This window comes from Rana temporaria, chromosome 5 (genome assembly GCF_905171775.1).
Source record: "Rana temporaria chromosome 5, aRanTem1.1, whole genome shotgun sequence".
Lineage (NCBI taxonomy): Eukaryota > Metazoa > Chordata > Amphibia > Anura > Ranidae > Rana > Rana temporaria.
The window spans coordinates 311,452,776-311,477,569 of record NC_053493.1 but is presented as its reverse complement, the minus strand read 5'-3'; the positions used below and the strand labels follow the sequence as shown (position 1 = coordinate 311,477,569).

General features: G+C 39.9%; 1 protein-coding gene across 1 annotated transcript in view; it reads left to right on the top strand.

The window, feature by feature from the left end:
• KLHL14 (kelch like family member 14) overlaps positions 1-24,794 on the top strand; it is a 113,706-nt gene that overhangs the window by 86,398 nt on the left and 2,514 nt on the right. Inside the window, exons 3-7 of the mRNA XM_040354127.1 lie at positions 7,107-7,196; positions 13,397-13,475; positions 15,185-15,375; positions 19,035-19,193; positions 23,124-23,281. Coding sequence (XP_040210061.1) covers positions 7,107-7,196; positions 13,397-13,475; positions 15,185-15,375; positions 19,035-19,193; positions 23,124-23,281 — 677 coding nt within the window. The remainder of the gene's footprint in view (positions 1-7,106; positions 7,197-13,396; positions 13,476-15,184; positions 15,376-19,034; positions 19,194-23,123; positions 23,282-24,794) is intronic.

Sequence of the window (24,794 nt, the reverse complement as noted above, 5' to 3'; positions counted from 1 at the left end):
TACATCTAGGCTGGTCTTTTCTTTACTGCATGTAAGCATCAGGCCCCGTACACACGACCAGTTTCCTCGGCAGAATTCAGCTTCCGACCGAGTTTCTGGCTGAATTCTGCCGAGAAACCCGGCCGTGTGTACACTTTCGGCCGAGGAAGCCGACGAGGACCTCGGCGAGGAAATAGAGAACATGTTCTCTATTTCCTCGTTGTTCTATGGGAGAACTCGGCCCGCGAGGTCCTCGGCGGCTCCAGGACTGAACTGGCCGAGGAACTCGATGTGTTTGGCACGTCGAGTTCCTCGGCCGTGTGTACGGGGCCTCAGAGTTTGGTAACCTCCTTTTCCTTAGCCTTCGATTGGATAGTGAGGAAGCAGCATCAGACTAAAGAACCCATCCTTCAGCTCACTCTGCACTATTCTCTGGTCAAAATGTTTTTTGTCAGCACAGGTAACATTCATGTAGTCTGGTCCCTAGTACTGCCTCTCCCTCTCCAAGTCTGATTAGTGATGGCGGCGCTAAGAAATTTGGTGCATCAGCAAACAAGCATGGAAGGCGATTGAGACAATGCACTGCCCAAAGAGCTCAAATATGAAGCCATTTGAAGGATTGATTTATATTTGGATTGCGCTGGAAGTATCAGGCTTAATATATCAACAAAATGACTGTCAAATGGCAGTTTAGCAATGCAGCCAGGATCATCCCTGGCTTCAGCCAATAAAGGGCAAAACTGGGCAGTGAAGAAGCAGCACCTCGATGAAGAGGCCATCCCTCTACTCTCCCTTGGTTTTAACATATTCATACTGCTAACAAAATCCCCAGAGCAACAAGGCCAGAGTATTAGAACTCCCTCTCGTAGTATGAGTGATGCTGGCAGGGTATTTCAGGAGGGTGTTATCTTAGGGTGTACTCACACTAGGCAATCCCTACTGTGTCGGGCGCAGTTGATCCCTTAAGTCCAGTTGATTGACTAATGTGATCACCCTGTAACACGCCCTGGCCCTCTTGAAGAGGTACTGGCTTAGGCATGGTTCAGTTGGACTTGGACAGGGTACTCATCTGCATTAACGCTCACCTTTCCAAGCATGGAACTCTCACTGATCAATGAGCATTCAGTGGTCATGGAAGCAAGGATTGCTGTAGTTTGGCTGGCCCGGCACAATGTGAGCACAGGCCGGCGGGGGAGGTACAAGGCAACCATGCCTTGTGTGATTATACCCCAACAGATTCATGTATTTTGTTCCGATCCAGATTAACCACAGCCCACATGGGAGCCTAGGGCCTGGTATTTGTGTATAGGTAAATGGACAACTCTATGTTAGTTCAGCTCACAAACCATTCATACTTCATCCACAAACTACATCCTTTTTAAAAACTGTTAAAACCTTCCCCAACCTGTCTAATTACTTCTTTACTTAAAAAAAGCATTATATGGAACACATGGGTTGAAATGTGTGTTGACACATATACTACTTTATCTACTGTTTGCCAGGCAAGTTAGAACTGCCAAAACACAATCCTCGAACAATCCTGAGTCATGTGGGTGGCACCTTACTTACAGTAACCAGTTAGATTTCATCTTAAGTTTGCAGTAGAAAAATTAAATATGGAATCTGAATTTCCTACAGACAACTACTTTGTAAGCACCAGTTTTAACAAATGTGTTGCAGGTTTACCTAACATTTTATCTGATTATGTTCAGTGTCAACCTACATGTATTGTTTTTTTTTGAGCAAAGGGAAATTAATATTGTTGCCCAAAGTATCTACCGTATTTATCTGCCTATACCGCGCACCGGCGTATATCGCGCACCCCTAATCTAGACGTGAAATTCCTGGATTTTTTTTATTACTAACAGTTTTGGTGTCTTGCCCGGCGTCCATCGGCAGCCTTGTTCTGCCCAGCATCCGTCTGCGGCCTTTGTGTACTGCGCTCGGTATATGTCGGCGGCGGCGTTTAAACACAGCGTGTTTGAATGCCGGCGGCGTTCAAACACAGCGTGGGAAGCGAGTATCGGCATATATCGCGCACCCACAATTTTGCCCTGATTTTAAGGGCAAAAAAGTGCGCGGTATACGCCGATAAATACGGTATTTCAATTTGTTCTTTTTTGGGAGCTTTGAGAGTTTAATTTTTAAATATCTTATGACTAGATTTGGGCTTTACAGCCTTTTTTGAATTATAAAGTGAGTTTTTTCTATTTTAATGGGTTGAACGAAAAAATATAGTGGCATGTACAAGGCTTAAGAGAGCAGTAGTTATGCTTAACAGAGACCTAGATAACTCAGAGGAGGGACACATGCACCCATCTCCTCTGCTAGCCCAGATAGACAAGTTTTACCTAGTGGATTAATGCAGTCTAACAGAAAGCATAGAGCAGTGGTTCTCAACCTTTTAGTGCCGTGACCCCTTGATAAAATTACCCAAGTTGTGGGGACCCCTAACAGTAAAATTATTTTCGTAGCCTGGGTTGTCAGCACCCAAGGCAAGACAAGTAATTTGCACCCCTAACCCATGGACATTTAGTGGTCCTGAGCCCCTCCACTTGTACACTATTAAAACCTCATATGGTACATTTTAGGATGTACCACTCTATCTCTTTGTTCTCCTTTCTTTCCCTTTTATCTTTCGCTATCCAAATTTCTTGTCTTTCCCCCATCTCTCTCTAGCCATCTTTTTTTTTCTCTTATTCTTTCTCTCCCTTTTTCTTTCTATTTGTATTCCTTCTCTTACTCCTTGGTGTGTGGGGGTGGGGGATGGGAAGAGTGGCAATGCTTGGGGGTTGTTCGGATCACCCTTAGGTGCTCTTAAACATGGTCATCTGCTGATCCGAGAACTGTAGTGGGGCCTTTTAATGGCAACTAGAATCACAGGTAGTGTTACCCGCTGTCTCCAACTTTGTGGTTTCCCGTAGCAGTGACACCTATGCAGAAATCAGGAGATGGGGTCTCCTCCAGCCCCTCCTACCTCACAATTCTCACCAGTCAGTGGACCTCTAGTCTGAGTGGGCAGCCGTGGGCTCCAGGAACTGGGCAGACGCAAAAAGGCTGAGAGAGTGGTGCGGACTTCAGGAACAGCCCAGGATTTGGTGACCCCTGGCAAATCATCATTTGACCCCCGAGGGGGTCCCGACCCCCAGATTGAGAACCACTGGCATAGAGGTTGTGCTGGGCTTTGTTATGAGGAAGCCCAGCATTCTTTGCAAACACAATGCCATGTATAGATCTCCAGATATTTTAATTTGTAAATTAAAGATTTTTATAAAAATAAAATATATATCAATACCTTGATAAATGTGTAAACTTAAAAAGATATATATAATATTTCACTAAAACAATTTCACTTTCCCTTTAAAAGTCTATTTCTAAGGCCCCGTACACACGACCAGTTTCCTCGGCAGAATTCAGCTTCCGACCGAGTTTCTGGCTGAATTCTGCCGAGGAAACTGGTCGTGTGTACACTTTCAGCCGAGGAAGCCGACGAGGAGCTCGACGAGGAAATAGAGAACATGTTCTCTATTTCCTCATTGTTCTATGGGAGCTCTCGTCCCGCCGAGCTCCTCGGCGGCTTCAGGGCTGAACTGGCCAAGGAACTCGATGTGTTTGGCACGTCGAGTTCCTCGGCCGTGTGTACGAGGCTTAAGAGAAGCCTTCGGGGTCCAGACAACTGACATTAAACAAATCCAGCAGGTGCTTTTCTCTTGATATATGGAAATGAGTTTGATGTCAATTAATGATAGACATCATTGTGTGCCATTTGATAATAACCTTACATTAAAATATAATGAAACCAAAAATGTACAACAGAATAGCTGTGTGTGTGAGTTAAAGTTTGATAAATCTTTCCTGAGCTGTAGCCAAGTTTGGGCAGCCAGTAGCATCAAAATGATAAAAATTATCATTAAACATTCCATATTGCACTGCTGCATTTTGCAAGAAGGAGATAGTAAATCAAGTGCAATGAGAGATATATAACTGAAAAAATTCACGTGTGAGTTCGGCTGGCTTTTTTTTTTCTCTTTGGCAGAAGTTTATAGAGAAAGAGCTGGCCCTGTGTCATATTGATTTCCCACTGCTCTGGTTTTCTAAGTGCTCTGTTGATCCGTGTCCAGCAATAAATTCCCAGCCTCAACATGCACATCGCTTCCCTCTTTGTCCTCACCTAGATTTAAGGTGTCCATTTGATGAGATGAGCAAGGACATCATTTTCTGACTATTGCTCCAGCTCATTTTACATGATACCACAGAGCTACATTTGTATGTTTTTCAAAGGATGTGACATGACATTTATGGACAGGTATAACATACGGCCTAGCGCATGACACTTCTAGGATGGTTAAACTAATCCAAATAAATTGAAGCATATATTAGTTGGCAGAATTGAAAAGAAATCAGTATGTACAAGATTCCCATGACAACCGGAGGTCGAGGAAAATGTGCTTTGTTTCAGGGAACTGTGATTTGTAACAGGAACATTTTCTGTTGCATTTTCTGTCCTCTTACTATGAATTGAAGGCAATTTCAAGGCATATAATAAAAGGACTAATTAATGGTGTTACTGTTTGCATGGAACATGCTGGCAGCAGGACAGAGCAGAGGGAGGGGAGTGCTGCAGCCTCCAGTCACAGGCTGTGGGCAAGAAGGTGACCTAACTGTGTTGCTTAAATACAGAATATAAAAGTGAGTTCATCAACCTGACTCTGCTACCTACCATATTTGCAGGAATCTCAGAATAGAATGGACAGATATACAAACTGTTTACTAGGTGCATACTAAAACAACATGAATTTAATGTTCAGCTTTAACCACTTGCCGACCGCCGCACGACAACATGGCCCAGGCAAGCAGATTGGTGTACAGGTACAGGTACGTTCCTTTAAATTTGCCGCCCAGCGGGCGTGCACACCCACCGCGTGCCTCGCCAGTGTGGCCACGGGTCCCGGGAACTCGATGTTCCCGGGAGGCCCGCGACTGCGGTTGGCAAAGGCAGAACAGGGGAATTCCTTTGTAAACAAGGCATTCCCCTATTCTGCCTAGTGACACTGTCACTGATGACGTTCCCCGTGATCGGGAACGGTCATCAGTGACATGTTTTACGTGTAGCCACGCCCCCTAACAGTAAGAATCACTCCATAGGGAACACGTAACCCCTGCAGCGCCACTTAGTGGTTAACCCCTTCACTGCCAGTGTAATTTTTACAGTAATCAGTGCATTTGTATTGCACTGATTGCTGTATAAATGACAATGGTCCCAAAATGGTGTCAAAAGTGTCCGATGTGTTCGCCATAATGTCGCAGTCACGATAAAAATCACTGTTCACCGCCATAACTAGTAAAAAAGAAAAATATTAATAAAAGTGCCATAAAACAGTCCCCTATTATGTAGAAGCTATAACTTTTGCGCAAACGAATCAATAAACGCTTATTGTGTTTTTTTTTACCAAAAATGTGTAGAAGAATACATATCGGCCTAAACTGTGGAAATGTTTTTTATATATTTTTGGGGGTTATTTATTATAGCAAAAAAATAAAAATATAGCATTTTTCTTTCAAAATTGACGCTCTTTTTTTGTTTATAGAGCAAAAAATAAAAATCGCAGAGGTGATCAAATAGCACCAAAACAAAGTTCTATTTGTGGGAAAAAAATGACGTCTATTTTGCTTGGGAGCCACGTCGCACGGCCGCGCAATTGTCAGTTAAAGCGATGCAGTGCCGAATCGCAAAAAGTGGCCTGGTCTTTGACCACCAAAATGGTCCAGGGCTGAAGCGGTTAAAACAATGTCATTTAGATAGCAACAATAAAATATTCTAAATAAGAATGTGAATCTTCATAATGTAGCTCCTCCTTACCCTCCAGAGACTATTAAGGACCCCCAGAGGTTAAGTGAGTTGACATTTCACTCCAGACAATAACTAAGACCTGCCTTGAGCATTTTTTTTCACGATTGTGTGTAAGCAATGCAGGCTTGACAAGAATCATGTCGAGAAAAACGTTGTTTTTTTCAAGGACATTAAAAATGGTCGTGTGTACGCGGCTTCATCCTTTAAGTGCCTGGTGCCATTCCATGATTATCTTCACCTGAGAACTCTTTCCTAAATATCCATTCTCTAGCATTACCCTGTAATTTAGAGTCAGGATATGAATGATCACTACACCTGTAATTGCACGTAATCCAGTTTAGACCTCATGCATACTGAGCGATAAAGGAGAAGTATTGCCAAAGCTTTTTTGGCCCTACTTTTCCTATGGATCACAAGAGTGCAGTTTGTACAGCGGGTTACAGGAGTGTTTCGCAATCCTGTATCCCGCTGTCTCTGTCGGCTGATGTCACCTAGCTGGTCCAGGCACTGGAGCGATCCCAACTATACAATCAGGATTCACCCAGCAGCCTGCATGACACTTGGCTCAGCCTCTCAGTAAACTGCTGGGAGACTGAGCCAGCCCCTCCTGCCTCCCTGCACAGCTTAGCGCTCCAGTAAACACTTGGAGAGGCAGAGCAGAGAGTTGGTGACTGACACTCACTGCTCTCTGCTCAGAGCAGAGGAGAGAACTGAGCAATCATTGGTGTTTGATCGCGGGGGAAAGATGGTGTAAAAAAAAAAAAAATGCTGCCAGCACATTTCAGCAGAAAAAACACTTGACGCACCTAAGTGCATGTACACGCATTTAAACACGCATTAATACTATGTGTGTGAAGCGATTGATCATTAATTAATTTCAATAGCCAGAAACACTGCTGCCAGGAGGAAAGCCATTTGTGAGCATTAGACAAATACCCTTTGTGCATGATGCCTTAAAAAGAGACCTCCTAGTGGTGTTGGGTCTATTGCTCTACAATTCATATGTGAACCTCACCCCATGTGACTGTACACAGTTCACACATCACTTTATATCTAGTGGCACCAGACCAGCTTTACGGCCAAGTATTGCAAAACAAATGCATCTACTTGCTCAGAGGGTGGCTAAAATATGGCTTTGGATCACTTGTGAGAAACTTACAGTACACTATTTTCCTAGAAAACAGAAGCTTTTTTAATGCATTTTGCTCTGTGAAGATTTCCTGTGCATCACATTTGTTTTCTGCATCTCACAATCTTCCTTTTGTCTGTTTCTCAGTTATGCCATACAACAGTGCTCACCACTGTGTGGTTGAAGTGGAAAATTTCTTATTTGTGCTTGGAGGAGAAGACCAGTGGAATCCTAATGGTAAGAATTACAACTTTATACGCTATACATTACTATTGCTTCCTCCTATTTATTATTAAACCTTTATAATACTGTTTAGTTATGAGAGGATTTATTTTTTTTACCAGCCTGTTTGAGCTTCTAATACTTAGATGGCTTCAGAATTGTTTTTTTTTTCATTTTTTTGTAGCTGGAGAACAAATGTGAAACTTTTCTTAAGCACATTATAGTAACTGCTGGCATAGATGAACTGCAGCATTGAGGAATTGCATTCAAATCCAGCCATATATCTGCTTATAAAAAAATATATAATTGTTCTTTCTGAATGCTGTCATACTGTTTTTTTTTATTATTATTATTAATTGTTTTTCAGATTTTTTTATAAATATGAATTTAAAGTGGAACTTGGTCTCCCATGAAAAAGCATGTGCTGCAGCAATCAATTATAAGCGCATTCCGCACTTACAGATTTCTCTTAGTACCCCTGTCCCACAAATGCCAGTATATCCTGCTGGTAAGGTCAACCAAATGCAGCTTCCTCTGATAATGTGACAATGAGGCTGCACTTCTCCCAAATTCAGAGCAGTGTTGCCAATCTCATATAGACTCTCCCTGCTTTCACTGCAGTGGGATGATAAAATGTTACAGGAGGTGTGGCCATCAGCATTGTCACTGCTAAATCACAAGCCCATAGTTTGTCATTCTCCACCTGACCACACCCAGTCCTGCCCACTGCTTTCTGTATTGACAGCACTCTCTCTGTTTTTGAAACCCTCCCATTGTGAGCTGCAGTGTCTGGGAGGGGAGTCTAAGGCCTCGTACACACGACCAGACATGTCCGATGAAAACGGTCCGCGGACCGTTTTCATTGGACATGTCTGCTGGGGGATTTTGGTCTGATGTGTGTACACACCATCAGACCAAATTCCCCGCGGACAGAATACGCGGTGACGTGGCGGCGACGATGACGCGGCGACGTGCGCGACCCAGGAAGTTCAATGCTTCCACGCATGCGTCGAATCACTTTGACAGATGCGAGGGATTTTGGCCCAGCAGACATGTCCGATGAGTCGTACTAACCATCGGACATGTCCGACGGACAGGCTTCCAGCGGACATGTTTCATAGCATGCTAAGAAACTTTTGTCCTCTGGAAACCTGTCCGCTAGGCCGTACACACGGTCGGACATGTCCCCGGAAACCAGTTTCAGCAGACATGTTCGGTCTTGTGTACGAGGCCTTAGACATAAATGAAGGAAGATTTGACCAATGCAGGGAACATTTTTTTTTGTTAACCTTATGACCCCTGGTTTGAAGCATAGTACTAAAGGTTTATAGCGTTTGTCATTTTCCTTTCTTTTTTGTTTTCTTTAGTTACAATAGAAAGTGAGAGGAAATCTCTCAAATTTGAGGGGATATCTCCTCTTAGACAGTTGTCCCTGGAACAGATGTCCTCTCGCCGCCGCTTCTGGGGACAGCTGTACATTATGGAATTTCCCATCACATTTCTTTTCAGTCACAGTGGTCAACACAACAAATAGAGTGATGCCCTGTACACATGATCGGAATTTCCGATGGGATAAATCCAAAGGAATTTTCCGTCGGAATTCTGTTCAAGCTCTTGCATACACACTGTCAGAACAAATTCCGACCGTCCAAAACGCGGTGACGTAAAACACTATGACGAGCCGAGAAAGATGAAGTTCAATGCTTCCAAGCATGTGTCGACTTGATTCTGAGCATGTGTGTTTTTTTCTCCGTTGGAGTTCCACACAGACGATTGGAATTTCCATCAGAGAAAAATAAAACATGTTCTATTTCTAAACTCCGACGGAAAAAAAGTCCGATGGGGCCCACACACGGTCGGAATATCATTTTTTCATCGGAAGTTCCGATCGTGTGTACAAGGCATTAGTCTCCTGAAGCAGGGACACAGATATTATTAAAACATTACAGGTGTTCCAACCCTTCCCTACTCCAATCAAAACTAAAAAAGAAGTGTGTGACATTAAGCTGTAAACTAAACCAGGAAAAGAGAATGATGCCAGTGTTGGAATGTAAATGCATTATATGGAATATGGTTGCTAGTCCTAAATAAATATATTTTGGCAATGGGTACTGGTGGATCAAAACAAATGAACAAGACTTGTACTTATATTCCCAGATAAAAAACTGGAGATGTTTCAGGTGAATCTGGATTTGTACTGATCTTCCACTCTGCTCTAAAAATATGTTCATTTATTCGTTATCACAATAGCATGGAATTAAAAAAAATATGAGCATTCTGTGATTCCTTTAAAAAATAATTAAAATAATGCCCTGCATGTATTTTTCCAGGTTAAACATATCGCTACATCAGTGTTGCGCCATGCACTGATATTTTATTCATCTATTCTTTTTGTATAATCTAAAATGATGGTGACACAGGGGAACATCAGCCCAAGATATTACATTTAAATAATCTTACTTTAATAAATGAAATCCGTCCAAAGACATGGAAAAGTTATCAGACCATGTTAAATTGCAGTGCATCCTAATGCTGGGCTGAGTAATTCTGAAAGTGCAAAATACATTAATATTTAAAAGTGTTGACTCAGAGAGAAAAACGCAAAAAGAAATATGAACACGTAAAGCACTTTAAATTGACTTTAAGGGGAAAAATTAAACAGTGTAATAGCATCTCTGGTGTTCAAGATACAAATCAACAAATGTAGTATCGCTGTATAACAGAAGTAGGGCTATTCAGTAAGACAGTGCAGAGATCAGTGGTAAAACTGAATAGCACAGTAACTGTGTTGACTGGTAGTTACACTTTGTGCATTACTGTTGTGTTATGCAATTAAACATTGCTGCTTTTTTTGTATTATTTTTTAATCCTAAATATTGGAAATGTTGTTACATGGTGTGAAGTTTCTTCCTCAATTTTAGAGGCTGTAAAGGGTAATATCACACCTCCCAACTTTTCGAGATAGTGATGAGGGACACCTATTAACAACTTTATGCAGGCATGTGACACGCCCCCTGCCACACCCCCTTAAAGTAGAATTATCCAAAAAAAAGATTAGTTACACCTACAAGCTTTTGTTTACCACTACTATTACTATACTGGATTTTTTTTTTTGAAATTTTTTTTTTGAGTTTCAAGTTTAGATACAAAACAAAGCCTATTGGGCATACCCAGGCTCGGTCCACATACATCACAATAAAACAACGTTATAAAAGAAAAAAAAATCAAATAACAAACTCTTAACAGTAGTGCCGTCAGTGGCACTAGAACAAAGCTCTATGCTCCAGTAGCTACCGAGATTGTTAGAGTATTGTAGGTATCAGCTGCTCAGGGGTAGTAGTAAGCCATATAATATAAGAAGGAAGTCACGATTATTAGGTATGTGGATTGGACATGGGTTCAATTACATACAATATATAAGTGTTCACCCGGTCTTTTGTAAGGTAATCTACTAATCAGGGTCAGTATTGATAGATAGGTCCTCCACCCAAATGTCTCACACCTTGTGGAATTTTTTGGAGCAACCAGATAGGTGGCTTTGTATAGTGGTAAATTGATATTAATACATTTTTTCACAAAGTTAGGGTTGGAGCTGATAGGGATTTCAATTGGAGAAGAATCATTTTCCTTGTATAAAACAATAGCAATCCTATCAGCGTCTTGGAGGCCCAAAGATGAGCCAGAGTGTCCACCAAATCGAGCAAACAAACCTCCATCGTCTGGGGCACATGAATCATGGTCACAGAGTGAATGTCCGAGACCACCGTTTTCTAAAAGATGGGAATCTTAGCGCAATGCCAAAATACCTATTCTGGATTTTGAAATGTACAAATGCTGCAATTTAGAAATTGGATGAAAGGATTAGCACTGGGAAACACTTTTTGAAAGATAAAAATGTGTTTTATATGCAACTTTATAGATCAGACCAAAATGAGGGACAAATGAGGAGGAAAATGGGACAGAGGGACATTTTTAAAATCAGGGACAGTCCCTTAAAATCAGGGACAGTTGGGATGTATGTAGTATGGCAGCATAGAAGCAAAGTTGTAGTTTATTCTAACACCCAACACTTAATATGTAACAGCAACCAAAGAGTTATATATAACCTGTATTAGGGTTTTGTTGCTTTGTAGGGCCTCGTGGTTAAAATTACCCTCTTTTTCTGTCCCAGTCACCAAAACAGGAAGTGAGGGAAAATCCTAAATAGGAACACAGATAGCAGTATAAAATTTGACATGTTCTATCCCTGCCTCACCCAACTAAAAAATGTGTCCAGTAGTAAAAACCTGCTATTACCCATGTTACCCAATTAAGGCACATGGATGCTAAATACTGTAACCCTGTTGCATATATGTTGCATGTATGCAGGGGAGTCTCATTTCCATTCTTTCACAACACTCCACTAGATTATGTTATCACCATTACAACATTGAAATCAATGTATAATTCCTAAACTGAAACAGTGCAGTTGTCAATATTATAACTGAATATACATTCACTATAATTCAGTGGTAGACCATCAAACGATCTTCTGATACTTGAAGCTCCATTATAAAGGCCATGCTACCACAGATGTCTGTACACAGCAATAATTAGCAGTTTATTGCGTACTAGCAAAATAAAACAAGTACCTAGAGGAGCCTGCAGTATTCACATTTGCTAGCTACTACTCTACATTGGAGCAGTTGTTCCTCTCCAGCTTCAAGTCCATTCCAGATTCTAAATAAATATCCAGCTCCATTCTAACTGGCTCCAGCTGTCCCAGATCTGGCTCTAGAGCGCTCCAGAAATTAATGCTCCAGCTCCTTTAAAGCGACTTTGCTTGCCATGGCAACTTTAAAAAAAAAATATTTTACTGTAGCTGCTGATTTTTCAGTCCAGGTTTACATTTTCGCACATGCACAGTATGCACAGTAGGGAACCGGCTGTGAAGTCAGAAGGCTTCACTGCTGCGTTCCCTTAGCGACAGTGGCGGCGCCTGCACCTGAAAGCTGATCCAAAGATTGGATGGGGTGACAACATTGTGGGCTTCCTGAACCGATAAGTGTCCATATATTAAACTTTAGCAGCTGCAGTATTTGTAGCTGCTGACTTTATTTTTTTTGTGGAATGGGCGGACCTCTGCTTTAACATGACAAAATTATTTTACAAATCTAGTATTTTTCCATTTTCAGCCACAAAATAGTATGAGTAGGATAAAAGAGTAGAATTTCTTTTGCCAATCTTTCACAAGGATAAAATGACAATCAGCTCTCCTCCAAACTCATTGTGTGGCCCTGTGTCCTTTTACACTCCCTGAGACTGGATCGTTTTTTTTCCTATTCTGGGATCACCATTAGGGTATTTGTAAATCGCTATCGTATCCCCTCTCAAGGCTCTCTTCTCCAGCAAGAATACATTTAGTGCTTGTAGTCGTTTCTCGTAATTGAGTTCCTCCAATCCCCATATTAATTTTGTTGCCCTTCTTTGGACTCTCTCCAGCACAACCCTTCTGAGGACTGGTGACTAAAACTGGATGGAATACTCCAGATGTGGCTTTACCAGAGTTTTAAAAGGTGGCAGGATTATAGTTTTATCTCTGGAGTATATCCCCTTTTTTATGCATGCTAATATTCTGCTGGCATTGGAAGCTGCAGCTTGACATTGCATGCTATTGCTCAGTCTTTCTTCTACTAGGACCCCCATATCTTTCTCCTTCCTTGATTCCCCAAGAGGTTATCCCCCTAGTGAGTCATTTGAATTTATGTTTTTAGCCTCCAAGTGCATTCAGCTTCAAGCTCGGGTCCATTCTGAATTTAGATGCTGTCCAGCTCAGGAAGATATGTACAAAATTACAAGCTATGTTCTGGCTCCAGGCTATAAATACAGCACCAGAGCCTTGCCAAACCTTGTTCGCAATATACAATATATTTACGAAATAACTAGACAAGTGTTTTGAGTGTGTGATAAAAAGTAACAGCAAAGTATAGAATGTCTTGGGCAAACGTAGACTTTGGATATCCTGCTAAAGCTGAGGGCCATCTTAGAACATTTCCCCATAATTCTGTCACATTCCAGTTAATGTTTTGATGCGTATTTAGCTACTGTGATTACGTATTATTATGCTCGATCTATGCTGTTACCTTGCACTCTTTTCTGCTGTATTGTATTCACATTGTCTTGTTATAACTGTAATCAAAGTTCTTATAATTGATAACACATTTCTGTTTTCACAGGAAAACATAGTACAAATTTTGTGAGTCGATATGATCCAAGATTTAACAGCTGGATACAGCTTCCCCCTATGCAGGAAAGGTTGGTGTTACTTCCTCCTACCCCTATTATTAATTTAAACCAGCTTTCACAACCTTTTTTCAGCCAAGACACCCTTTAAAATTCTGTACAATCTCGGGACACCCCATACCAAAATGTATTAAAACTAAAATAAACACACCTTTGCATATTGGTACTGACTAGTATTCAAATGTTTCTCTTCTCCCTCCGTTTCTCTCCCTCACTCAGCTAATGTGACCCCAGAGCTGATGGAGTGGATCAGGGGAGGGGCAAACAAGGATGCTGTGCAAGTACCCGACATCCTCCTTATCAACCAATAATGTCATTGGTGGTAAGGACACTGGCGGCTCGAAAGTTGTAATGGAGCAGAATGAAAACTTGTGGCTTTATGTAACTAATAAGCAGGCTTGATTTGCCCACTGGCTTCTATACAATTTTGGGGCAATTTCTAGCCATTTTGCCATGGCACCCCTCAAGACACTTGAAGGCACCCTGGTTGAAAAAGGCTGATTTCAACAAAAGTTTTTTTTTTCACCTTAATTCTATTTAAAAATTTGCTTTTACTCCTTAGACTGTTCTGTAATTCTTGAGATTACTAATTTAGAGACTGGGGTTACGCAGATTGTCAGTTCTTCTAAAGTGGATAGGGCTCCCCGTACAACATTCCAAAAACAGCACACACAATCTGTGAGCTAATGGTGAGAGTGCAATGGACTGTCTATGTCAGTCAAGAAAAGTAGCTTTGTAAACCCTCATGAAAATTTTGCTATTTTCACACAATTCTGCTGTATAGATGTAAAAACGTAAAATGTGTTTTAGGTCAAATGCAACACATTTTGGAGGTTACCTACCTCAAAGTTTTCTTCCCCCAGATCTGAGAGCTGGAGTTTATTGTAGTTTCATAGATCACAGCCATTCAATTTACATTCTTAAGCCTCGTACACACGGCCGAGGAACTCGACGTGCCAAACACATCGAGTTCCTCGGCCAGTTCAGCACTGAAGCCGCCGAGGAGCTCGGCGGGACGAGAGCTCCCATAGAACAACGAGGAAATAGAGAACATGTTCTCTATTTCCTCGTCGAGCTCCTCGTCGGCTTCCTCGGCTGAAAGTGTACACACGACCAGTTTCCTCGGCAGAATTCAGCCAGAAACTCGGTCGGAAGCTGAATTCTGCCGAGGAAACTGGTCGTGTGTACGGGGCCTTAGTCTATACCTGCAATTTACCAACAGGCATATGTACTCTGGTACAAGTTGCAAAAAACTGTGAAATAGATGCTGCACAATTTGCAACGTTCATGTGTGTCTGGACACATAAATGTTGTGTTCTTTACAGCTTAACTGCAAGGAAAGGAAAAGCTAACTGAAGAATTTTTTTTGATGATGTGCTTCTTTTAGTAAATTGGAAACAATGACCCTTGAAGGGCCATAAGGATAGTGAATGTCAAGATAATTTATAATTGTTAAGGTATCTTCTTTATCTTTCTCATTGTCATTATACTTTGGAAAATTCTTTTTAAAGAGCTAGCAGTACCTAAACCTCCTCACAAGAAAAAAAGGGAAATAAAAACATGTTAGACCAGTAGTAAATTGTATATATTGCACTGGAATAACTACACATTTAAGTAAAAACATAGTAGTCACACTACAAGTGCTATATACAGTATATATCAAGTCTGACCTGCTGTGAAAAGCAGAGATAATCTTTTTATTGTATGTTTTCTTCATTCAGGAGAGCCAGTTTCTATGCCTGTCGCCTGGATAAGCACCTATATGTCATCGGAGGAAGAAATGAAACAGGATACTTGTCGAGTGTTGAGTGCTATAATCTAGAGACAAATGAATGGTGCTATGTGTCCCCATTACCACAGCCTCTGGCAGCCCATGCAGGAGCCGTCCACAACGGCAAAATATATACATCAGGTGGGAAAAATGCAAGGCGTATCACTTTTTCATCATTTTGACATAGCGCAAACATTTTAAAGAAGCATTTTACTACTGAATATGAGAGTCAAATAGGTAATACATGCCCTAAATAGAAAAAAATTACCAGATTCCTACCCTTGTTATCCCTCAAAGCAACCTACCTTCCCCATCATACAAGGCAGTTACTCGTAGTCAGTTACATGCATGCATTCTACTGTTGGGTGCATGGTAAGGCATGGCTTCACAATGGAACATGCATACAACACGGATATAGCTTAGTGGGAAAAGACAAGGGCCAATGTGTATAGGTACTGGGGTAATGCTATCGTCTTAGTATAGTCAAAAAATAATCCTTTTAAGAAAGACTGCTATACATCATGAAAATATGGCCTTTATCACCATTTAGAAAATAATTGGTTGGATAAGAAATCCTATACAGTTAGTCCCCTACATACAAACTTTCAAGTTAGGAACTTTCAAAGATTCGAACATGCATTCACATGTCCAATCATGTGAGTTAGTTCAAACCTCTGGTGTACATTCTCATGCGTACATCCTCAACAGTTGATTGTGCTTCTGTTTACTGTATTTCATACAGTACTGTATCTTTAGTTCAACCTTCTTTTTCCATGTTGTATTTGTGTGAAATGTGTTATAAACCTATTACAGTAATTTATTAGGCTTTACAAACAAATTGTTGGACTTACAAACAAAGGAATTTATAAGTGTAGCGCTTACGATGACTATCAGTAACGAAAATCATACAGTATAAAATTGTAGCGCATATGACAATAATGAATAAAGGTGCACAAATCATATATCATATATGAGTCCCTCTGTTTAGAAGAAACAAGCAATGTGCCTGGCTGGCACGTGATGTAGGTGATCTCTGCACCTATTAATTGATACCAAAAAAACACACAAAACTGTAGTGATCAGATAGGTATTAAGTGAAAAAGTTTGTCAACATCTAGAAATCGATCTGGTGAGTGAATGGATAGATGCAAATACGTGACTTCTTCAATGTGATAATCCCACCACCGAGAAAAATGCAGGCTTACCAGAACACGTTGACCGACGATGACATATGCCACGAAGGTCAAACAAAGCTTTGTATGACAGATGTCATGAACGATCCTTGGCAGGAATTATGTGCCAAACCGGTCAAACAATCTTTCAATAAGATGAGTGTATAGGAACAAGCTGGAAAATGTACTTGTCTTTGTCTTTGGCCATATTAAAAGCTCTTTCACTCTATTACTAAAACATGGCAGTACAAATCAGGCAAGCTCCCTGCAGTTTTCTCCTCGTTTGTTAAAGGGCTAGACATGGTCTGAAACATTACTGTGGGAGAAGGGAGCTTGACTGGTTTGCAATGCTTTTGTAATGAAGTGAAAGAGTTTTTAATTTGGACAAAGACCTGTGTGCAAGTTTTGTTTGTTTAAGGATCCTCTGAGCTGCCGAAGGGGGTTTCATCCTGGCACCAAGCACTGAATAAAGGTGTATATCTTTTTAATAAACAGCTCTTGGTAAAAGCAATGATAACACTCCTCCCAAGCTGAATATCTCCCCCTTTCAATTTTTACCTTCACAACTTTATTGAGGCAGATTTCTTCTTAACACAGACTGTGGTATTTTATCCACCATTTGTCCAATTTGCAAAAAGGTGTAAGGTATGTCATTATTGACATAAAATTACATAATATGAGGGGTTGTTTTGAAAAGACAGTATGCCTATTCTTTTTTTAAATTCTGTAATGTTCCTAAAAATATCTACCAGACACAGAATTGAAGGTAAATAGTAGTGCTAGAAATGCAATAACATAAACAATATATAGTGTTGGTGAGTTTACATCTAACTGGGGAGTGGAGACACGGTTTTGATCACGTGGTATGGTGTCAGATCATTCAAGCAACTGAATACCTATCAATTGATTTTTTTACCCAGAATTGGATGTTATATCTTATGGACTTTTTTCTTTTTTTTTTTTGCATCATTTGCACTATTATTCACTGGATGTGTAATATATATTGTTTATGTTATTGCATTTCTAGCACTACTATTTACCTTTGATTTTGTGTCTGGTAGATATTTTTATATACATTTGTCTCTTTAAAGTGGCTTCTCTATTTATGTTAGGTGGTTCTTTGGCACGGTTATAAGATGTTAGGTACCGGCACATTGTGAGATCTGATTTTCTATTACTCTGTAATGTTCCTGTCAACCCAAAAGTTATAGATGAAGCCTACTAGACTGAGTCAGACATTTCTTTGTGTCTTGGACACTTCAGCAACAAAATTTGCAACAGGGCGAGTAGAAACCCCTTCCTAATGACACAACAGATGTGCAGACTTGGAAACTCATATGGCAATAGTCTACTTGGGAAATATAAGAAAATAAAACCTTAAAGAAGGGGACATACCCAGGAAGCTTGTCTTGAAAAAATAAATGTTAGTTCAAAATAAAATACATTTAAAAAAGTATCACGTACAATACTCAATTGTTTCTGTGGGAAATATAAGAAACTGGTGGCTGGTTCATCTTTCCAGTATCTACCAAAACTGCCTGTTTTGGGTGGAGTGACACTTTAACCTCCCTGGCGATATGATTGTGTCAGATTGTATGTGCTGAAAGCGGTACAATTATTTTGCATGGAAATTTGGCATTTTATATTGTAAGCCTGCAATTCTTACGAATAACTCACTTAAATCTGTCCAAACAAGAGTCTAGTAGGCATCCCAGGTATGATAAAGTTTGAAACACAAAATCATAAATTATAATATAATAAATAACTATAAATAATTATAACAAATAATAATAATATAATAATAATAATAATAATAATAATAATAATAATAATAATAATAATAATAATAATAATTAATCAATAATGTAATCAAATCAAAAACACAAAAATGTGCAGAATTGTCACTGTCATTACTTTCGGGGTCTGAAGACGAATTTCCCCACAAATCACTATCGCTCAATTCTGCAAGTGATTCTAATTTATTATCGCTGTTTTCTAGCTGGTCTAAAACCACTTTTGACATAAAGGGACAATTTTTGGTTGCTATGGCCAATCTCCAGTTTCCAGGCAGAGAAAACTGTATTTATCATAAAAAAGTGCAAAGGGGGTGTGTAAATATTTTGTACAGTACTGTAATCTGTTAGAAATGCATCACCACCATTTGTACTATATTATTGTTAGCTTGAAGTTATATGTTGATACTGGTTACACAATCATATGTTTTTGGGGGGTTTTTAAACTGTAAAAATGGGAATGCCCTCACTGTCCACATCTCATAAACAATGCACCAAAAGGAAGATGTGTTCAGATTGGGTTTACAAATTATTTAGGCTTGAAGAAATTAGACAACTTTTAATTGGCTATGCCACAATATCAGCTTATGATAGAGACCTCAACTAACCAAATAGTTTGTGATGTGCCTTTGCTATATGATGACATAATTTAATGCTTACATAAAGAGTGAAGGAGATTAGGAAAGTTTTAATGCTTTTATCTGTATGTTTCTTTTCTTTTAAAAAATGGCTTTAAAAATGCTACAAAATTGATCTTATTACCTTATTGTCTAATATCCAAAATTTTCAGACCAGATCAGAAAAAGCAATCATTAATCAATCATTCAAATTGCAGGTGGTGTTCATAATGGCGAGTATGTGCAATGGTTGTATTGTTATGATCCAGTAATGGATGTATGGGCTCGGAAGCAAGATATGAACACTAAGAGAGCAATTCATGCCTTAGCTGTAATGAATGATCGTCTATATGCAATTGGCGGAAACCATTTAAAAGGTCAGTTTAACAACATCATACCTGTTTTGCTATGGTTCAATAGGCAGTGCATATTATCTTTGCAGTATATTGTCATGGAAGTATATATGTATTTTTTTTAAACCAGGTCTACTAATATCCCACGTTTTCTGTAACTATGAAGAATTTTATGATATGCTGTCCTAAAGTTCTACCATCCTATTGGATAAATATGTTGTGTAGCTATCATCAACAGGCTCATACATTTCAAACACTAGTTTGTTCATGTAAAAAATGTTCAATAATATTTTCAAATGTAGCGCTCACCCCCAAAGGAGCTGCTGAAAATATCCCCAGATCCTTCTAAATTGTACAGAGGACTCCAATCCAACAAGCACAGTCCCACTTTTTAGCATTTATTGCTGAAGAACTTTAACAGGAGATGGGTTTAGGATGATATGATACTCCAAAGCGATCAGTAGCAATAATAGGAGGACGCAGGGAATGATCAGTAAATCTGAAATGATAAATATTCAGCTGATCCTTTGAATCTCCCAGCTAGTATGCTCTTGAGGCTTCTTTCAGAGGCAAATGGAAGTAATCAATCTCTCAGCTCAGGAAACCCTGAACAGACTTACACAATCGATTACTACTCCATTCACTACAATGGAGCCAAAAACTAAATTTACCAAGAAACCTTTTGTATCAAGAATTACACTGATTAAGATAGTTACCTTGTATCTTGTATGAGGTAGTTAAAGGGATTATAAAGTCTCCTGGTTTTTCTCCTTAATGCTTTGTATGCATTAAGGTGAAAAACCTTCTTTGCTGAAGCTGCCCCCAGAGCCCCCCTTTTTCTTACCTGAGCCCATCCGTTCCAGCGATGTGCATGAGCCCAGCAGCTCCAGCCACTGTCTCTGTCCTTATTAAACAGATTGATAACATCAGGAGCCATTGGCTCACGCTGCTGTTAATCAAATCCAGTAATATGGAAGCAGGGGGTGGGGCCGAGGCCCACTGTCTGTGTCAATGGGTGCAGCAGCAGGACTCTGGAACGCGCCCCGCACAGGTGCCCACATGGAAAGTGTCTCTCCGTGGGGGCATCCAATGAAGGGGAGGAGCCAGGAGTGCCGGCAGGGCACTTCAGAAGAGGAGGTTTGGGGCTGCTCTGTGCAAAACCCTTGCACAAAGCAGCTAAGTACAACATGTTCTTTTTATTATTATTTGTTTTTTTAACCTTTACAATCACTTTAAAGGGAAAAATTATTTAATTGCTAGAGTGTGCATGCTGTTTAGTAGTTTCACTAAAGGATAATACACAACCAAACTGGCAACCAAATTGAAACATTGTATAACCTGTCCATTTATTATATAAAAATAATGTGGGGAAGCTGGATGAGATGTTTGATCACACAATGGCTGCATCAGTGCATGTAATGGTTGTTATGTCATTTTGACATTCTAGTTTTAATGAGAAAAAAATCACGCCCAGATCAGCTGTTTACATGGAATTTAGGAACTCAAAATGACTTACTTCTGTTCTGTAGATACAGATGTAGGTCTTGTCAGTATTTGTTCTCTAAATTGCTAAGTAAGAGGGTCTTTCTTTCATATCGGCAGTCCCAATATTGTTATAATAAAGCCTGCTTACCCAGCTTTCATTTATGAGTGCATATGCTATGACACTAAAAATCAAATAGTAGGGAATGCCTATCATTTTACCTTGCTCCATATGTACTTCCGGGCATATTAGCAGAGAGATGGGGTAAAACAGTACCAACATTTAAATAGGTGGCATTTTAGCAAATCAGCGGCTTTAAAAAAAAGCAACTACAGATTAAAATCAAAATTTTAACAGTATTCAAAAACAAAATGGTTTTACCAGTTTATGTTTCATTTAACAAAATACATTATCAAGTCCAATATTTGGAAGAAAAATTAACAAAAAGAAAGGTCAATCCAGTTAATATGAATTTATATGCAACATGTGAGTATTATGATTGGCATGGTGAAAGCCAGTCTACAAAGCTGTGAGGGTGAGGCTAACTATGCCTAAGGAAGCAAGGACAAGAAAGAGAGCTACTTCATAACATCTCTAGTCATTGGTGGTAATTATGCAATGAACAGTTATAACATTCTGAAATTAAATCTCCATTAGGAGAGTTATGTAGATTGATGGTGTGATGGGGCCTAGCGTCTGTCATTGCCCATCTGTTTCTAATGCTCCTCACACAAACTAGACATTCAACATGGCTACTGAAATCTCTTATCTGTCAGATTTGGTCATAGAAGTGTATGGTCACAGGCCATTTGCTGCAGGTACACCCTTATACACAGAACAAGGTTTTTATTGGCCAACTCAGCCTTTTTCACCTAGCGTCAAGGCGTTCAGAGAATTAGGAGTTGCTCAGTTTGTTTCAGCAAGATCAAATTCTGAAAAACAATATCTACTTAAAAAAAAAATCTATAATAGTAATAAGCCATTTTTATTTAATCACTAGGATTTAAGAGATCATTCAGGGAAAGTTTTGAAAAATAAAGTGGTACATTTTGCTTATGGTAGCAATATGTAACAATTTTTAGAGAACCTGTCCAGAAATGGAAACATATATAGGGGTAGATATACTAACACTGGTGCACTCAGAATCTGGTCTAGCTGTGCATGGTAGCCAATCAGCCTTTAACTGGCTTGTTCAATTATAGCTTTGGCAATAGAACCTGGAAGCTGATAGGTTTCTATGCAGAGCTGTACCAGATTTTGCACCCTTTAGTAAATAGCCCCCATGGTGTCTTACCAGCTGCTTTATACAAATCTAGTCTTCTTCATTTGCATGGAATGAACTCCATAACGTTCAGGTCCCTATAACACTTCCCCCTTCCATTGCAAAACACATTTGTTACTAAGCACTGTAGCTTACATGGTCATATCTGTACAAAAACAAAATAAAAATAATCAATTTAACCTCCCTGGCGGTATGATTCTTTCAGAAAAAACATGCTGAAAGCGGTACCATTATTTGCAAGGAAATTTGGCGTTTTATACTGTAGGCCTGTAATTCTTAGGAATAACTCACTTAAATCTGACCAAACCAGAGTTTAATAGGCATCCCGGGTATGACATTTTTTTAAAAACAAAATTATAAATTATAATATAATAAATAATTATAAATAATTATAACAAATAATAATATAATTCTAATAAAAATTATTCAATAATGTAATCAACTCAAAATCACTGAAATTTGCTCCGTTGCAGAATTGTTGCTGTCATTATTTTTTTTTTTTATGATGAATTTCCCCACAAATCGCTATCGCACAATTCTGCAAGTGATTATAATTTATTATCGCTGTTTTCTAGCTGATCTAAAACCATTTTTGACATAAAGGGACACTTTAGGTTGCTGTGGACAATCTACAGTTTGCAGGGAGAAAGAAAGGTTTTTATTATATAAAAGAACATGTAGGGCACTGGGCAGACCACTAGGGACAAGGGGTGTGTGTTTTTTTTACATACAGTACTGTAATCTATAAGATTACAGTATACTGTATGTAAAGTGTTTGTTTACGTTTTTGAATTTGGCGCCGATCTCCGCTCCCGTGCGTCGTAACGTCGCAGGGAACGGAGATCGGCGGCACAGGAGGACGCTGTGTGAATCGAGCGAGGTCCTGCTCGCTCACACAGCGCGGTGACATCGCTGGATCCAGGAGAAGGTAAGCCAGCGCGCGCTGCAGGCTCTGCATAGCTACCCTGAGCGTGACTCGGGGTTACCGATTTCAGCCAAAAAAATCAACCCCGAGTCATGCTCGGGGATACCGCCAGGAGGGTTAAAAAAAAATTATGTTTTCGAGCCTGTATTTTCCTTGCTATCGCTCTCTAAAAAATGATTAGCAGTGTGGTTTAGATATTATTTAAAATGTGTATTAGTGATTATCCCCATAGAAAGATATGAATTAATGTCTGTAAATTTTTAGGATTCTCCCACCTGGATGTTATGCTTGTGGAGTGTTATGACCCAAAGGGAGACCAGTGGAACATTCTACAGACACCTATTCTTGAAGGACGCAGTGGCCCAGGGTGTGCAGTACTGGACGATCGAGTTTACCTTGTTGGAGGCTACAGTTGGAGTATGGTGAGTGTTATATTATGAACAGCAATATATGCTGGTTTGGTACATGACTAGACTTAGGCCTCGTACATGCGACCGAGAATCTCGTCGTAAATGAAACATTGTTTTCCTCGACAAGTTTCTTGTCAGGCTTGACGAGAATCTTGTCAAGCTTTCCTTGCATACACACTGTCAAGACAAAATCTTGTCGTTCTCAAACGCGGTGACGTACAACATGTACCCTTGGGGCTGCTTTTGCTAATCTCATGTTACTGCGTGTTAAGTAAAAGTTTCGTGAGAGATGATTCGCGCTTTTCAGTCTGTTACAGCGTGACGAATGTGCTATCTCCATTACAAAAACTACTTTTACCAAAGGTGTGCTCCCGTCTCATACTTTATTCTGAGCATGCGCGGGTTTCTAAGCATACACACAAATGTGTTTCTCGTCGTAAACCAGCCCGACGAGAAACACGACAAGGAAATTGAGACTCCTCTCTTTTTTTCTCGTCGAGATCCACGACAGTTTTCTCGACAAAAAACTTACACACAACCGTTTTTCTCTGCAAAAATGCTCTGCCAGCATTTTTCTTGATGGATTTTGCAGAGGAAAACGGTCGTGTGTACGAGGCCTAAGATATAAGCTAACCTGATCATGTGCTTTAGAAATCACAGTCAGAAATAAAACAAGTCACTCCAAGCATTAATGTGAGCAAACAGAAAGATTCACACTTTTTGTAGCCAAGTGCATAAGTTGTACATATAGCTGGATCATTTTAATTTTCAACATTATAGTCTAAGGCCTCGTACACACGACCGAGGAACTCGTCGTAAATGAAACATCATTTTTCTCGACGAGTTCCATGTCAGGCTTGTGGAGAAACTTGACACGCTTTCTTTGCATACACACATTTAAGACCAAATCTCCTCGTTCTCAAACGCGGTGACGTACAACACATACGATGGCAGGGGAAGTTCGATTCCACTGGCACAACCCTTGGGGCTGCTTTTTCTAATGCATGTTAAGTAAAAGTTTGGTAAGAGACAATTTGCACTTTTCAGTCTGTTACAGCGTGACAAATGTGTTATCTCCATTACAAACGCTACTTTTACCGAAGGTGCGCTCCCGTCTCATACTTTATTCTAAGCATGCGCGGGTTTCTAAGCATAGACGCTAACGTGTTTCTTGTCGAAAACCAGCCCGGCGAGGAACACGACAAGGAAGTTGAGAGTCCTGTCGAGGAGAAAGAGAACTTGTTCTCTTTTTTTCTCGTCGAGTTCCTCGACAGTTTTCTCGATGAAAAACATACACACGAGCGTTTTCCTCAGCAAAAAAGCTCTCCCACCAAGTTTTTTTATGGATTCTGTCGAGGAAAACGGTCGTGTGTACGAGGCCTAAGAGCTGCATGCTGGAACTGAATGGATCCCTAATTTGATAAAAACCTTTCCAAACTGCCAACCATATTATAGACAAGACTTTTATTAATCGTAATGGTATGGTAAAGTTACTGACTGGTTCAGTATTATTATCCTTGTTTGA